The sequence below is a fragment of the Penaeus vannamei genome, chromosome 4 (assembly GCF_042767895.1).
Source record: "Penaeus vannamei isolate JL-2024 chromosome 4, ASM4276789v1, whole genome shotgun sequence".
NCBI classification, from domain to species: Eukaryota; Metazoa; Arthropoda; class Malacostraca; order Decapoda; family Penaeidae; genus Penaeus; species Penaeus vannamei.
In genome coordinates, this window is record NC_091552.1 from 1,809,141 (window position 1) to 1,811,772 (window position 2,632).

General features: G+C 35.8%; 1 protein-coding gene across 1 annotated transcript; it reads right to left on the reverse strand.

Annotated features, from left to right (window-relative positions):
• On the reverse strand, positions 1 to 991 carry LOC113806860 (pro-resilin-like). Its single transcript, XM_027358009.2, has 3 exons — positions 939 to 991; positions 604 to 765; positions 1 to 330 (listed from the first exon to the last, which is right to left on the reverse strand). The coding sequence occupies exons 1-3, from the start codon at positions 945 to 947 to the stop codon at positions 49 to 51; spliced, it is 453 nt and encodes a 150-aa protein (XP_027213810.2). The 5' UTR covers positions 948 to 991; the 3' UTR covers positions 1 to 48.
• Between the last annotated feature and the right edge of the window lie 1,641 nt (positions 992 to 2,632).

Genomic DNA, 2,632 nt, shown 5'->3' on the forward strand with positions numbered 1-2,632 from the left:
TAAAGCATTGCAGGATTTATTTTGCATAATAAATAAGAAAGAAATAATTTAGGCGTATGATGGAGACGAAGGAGGTTGGTAAGCTGGGGCGGGTTGGTACGAGGTAGATGGTTCGTAAGCTGGGTACTGAGCTTCCCCTTCGTAGGTGACCTCTGCCACGTAGCCGGAGTCGCCGTCGACGTAGTAGGTGACCTTCTGCAGACGGCCGTCGGGGAGCTGCACGTAGTACGTTCCCTGAGTGTTGTAGCCGTCGCGGTCCTCTTGATGCCCATAGTTGTTGCCGGAGTAGTCATCGATTACGTTATACTGGGCATTGTATTGGGGTGGAACCTGCAGGGGAAAATAGATGGTATTCGAAAAGCGTTGACAATAGTCGTTCATCCCATATAATTTTTGACAGCAATATAATCCATATGAACTAATTACGACTGATGCATTAATAGATCTGTGTTCTATAATTCATCGGAAATAGAGGTAAAAGGGAATCTGTCCATCAGAAAAAAGAATCTAGATAAATAACAGAACAAGTTTTGGTGTAGATATAAAGAGAGCCCAAACCAAGCATACTGGGAAAAACACCAGAAATTTTAATGTCATACTCACATCAGCATAAACGGGAGCATTATAGGATGGAGATGATCGGACGGGCGCGCTGTAGGATGGACTAGGAGGCGTGTAGGATGGGGTTGGGTGAGCAGGCGGAGAGTAGGAAGGAGTCTCGGGTCGGGCTCCGACGGCCACTGCGAGCGCCACTAATACAGAAACCTGCAAAATTTAAAAAGTGTGATATATTGTTATAGTGAATATATAATATATAATATACATGAATATATATAATATATATGAATATATATAATATATATGAATATATAATATATAATATATATGAATATAGTGAAAAAAACACTGAACGTTTTCAACACTCCATGAAGGTTCACCTTAAACATTTTGTTTGCAGTGGAGTGAAGACAGATCTAAAGCAACGAGAAATGTTCGAGTCTTTTATAGTAACTTCTGCGCCTGAAGACCCATGACGTCATAAATAGCTAGAACACATACTTAGGTATTTCTTGGGAAATGCAGGAACTGTGTCATTGACCTGAAAACTGTGTCTCGAGGTCGTCCAACCCTTCAAAGGTCGAATACAAACACAAATAGTGAACGTATCTCCTCCCGTCTTCCCCTTCTAACACTCCTCCCCTCCCCCTCCCTATCTTATCCTCCTCCCCACCTCCCCCTCTGGCCCTCCGCCTCTCTCCTCCTCTCACCCCCCCTCCCCCAAGGACATTTCATTGTAAGTGTTTATGTAAACAAATTATGTGTGTGTGTTTGTACACACACACACACACACACACACACACACATTTATATATATATATATATATATATATATATATATATATATATATATATATATATATATATATATATATATATATATATATATATATATATATATATATATATACATACATACATAAATTGTGTGTGCATCTGTATATGTACATAAATTAAAACATTTATATATATATATATACATATATATATATATATATATATATATATATATATATATATATATATATATATATATATATATATATATATATATATATATATATATATATATACAAACATGGTCTAAGAAATTCATGTACGTCATATGTATACCATATGATCGTACATGTATGCATTCAAATTAGAGATACTTATTGTTGTTAGAGAGTAAAGATGTCTCTGCCATGGCGTTAAAGTGTATGCATTGATTAGGAACTTGAATTCTCACTGGTGAGAATTGGGTGTCTTTTGTATACAGTAGTATTCAAATACATACCTGATAAAGTGGACACACACACACATATATATGTGTATGTGTGCGCACGTATTTGTGTGTGCATATATTTCTTGTATATAATGGTAGAAAAAAAGAGACAATGCACTAATGAGATTGAATGAAAATATAGGGTTCTCGCAGGTATAAACTAATAAAATTTAAGACCTTTTAAAGACTTTTTAAGACTCATGCCAATTGTTTTTTAATACCTGGAGCCACTCGTTAAATACACACTTGCTCACAATGTGTAGGCCTACTTGTACCATCAGTGACAAAGAAAAAAATATATATCTAAATATATGTATATGCACACACATACACACACACACAAACAAATGCGCGCGCGCGCGTATATATGCACATATATATACAGGTTACCATGAATTATGTTAATAAGTCAACTAATAATCCGTAAATATTTCCTTGGGTTCAGACATTCATTTGCAATTGTTCTTCGTCTCGCGAATCAATGAATTCTGGAAAAGATGATTTTGCGAGTGTGTTTCGTTCCCAATATTGCAAAAGTTCTCCATTGCACATAGTAAACAAATCTCAAGGGGATCTTATCTTGACATTTGTGTAATATTTGTGATTTTGAATTAAATGATTTTTTTTTCTTTTTTTTTTGACGTGTTTGAGAAAGATATCATTGCCCGGATCACTCAATGGATTATTACACAAGAGAGCATTTTGTATAAGTTCCACCCGAAGTTCGTGGTTTATGGTTTGTTGTTTTATCTCTCTCTGTGGCTTGGTCTTTTGATGCTTGTGGCTTGTAAGTTGAGACTATGATGACTT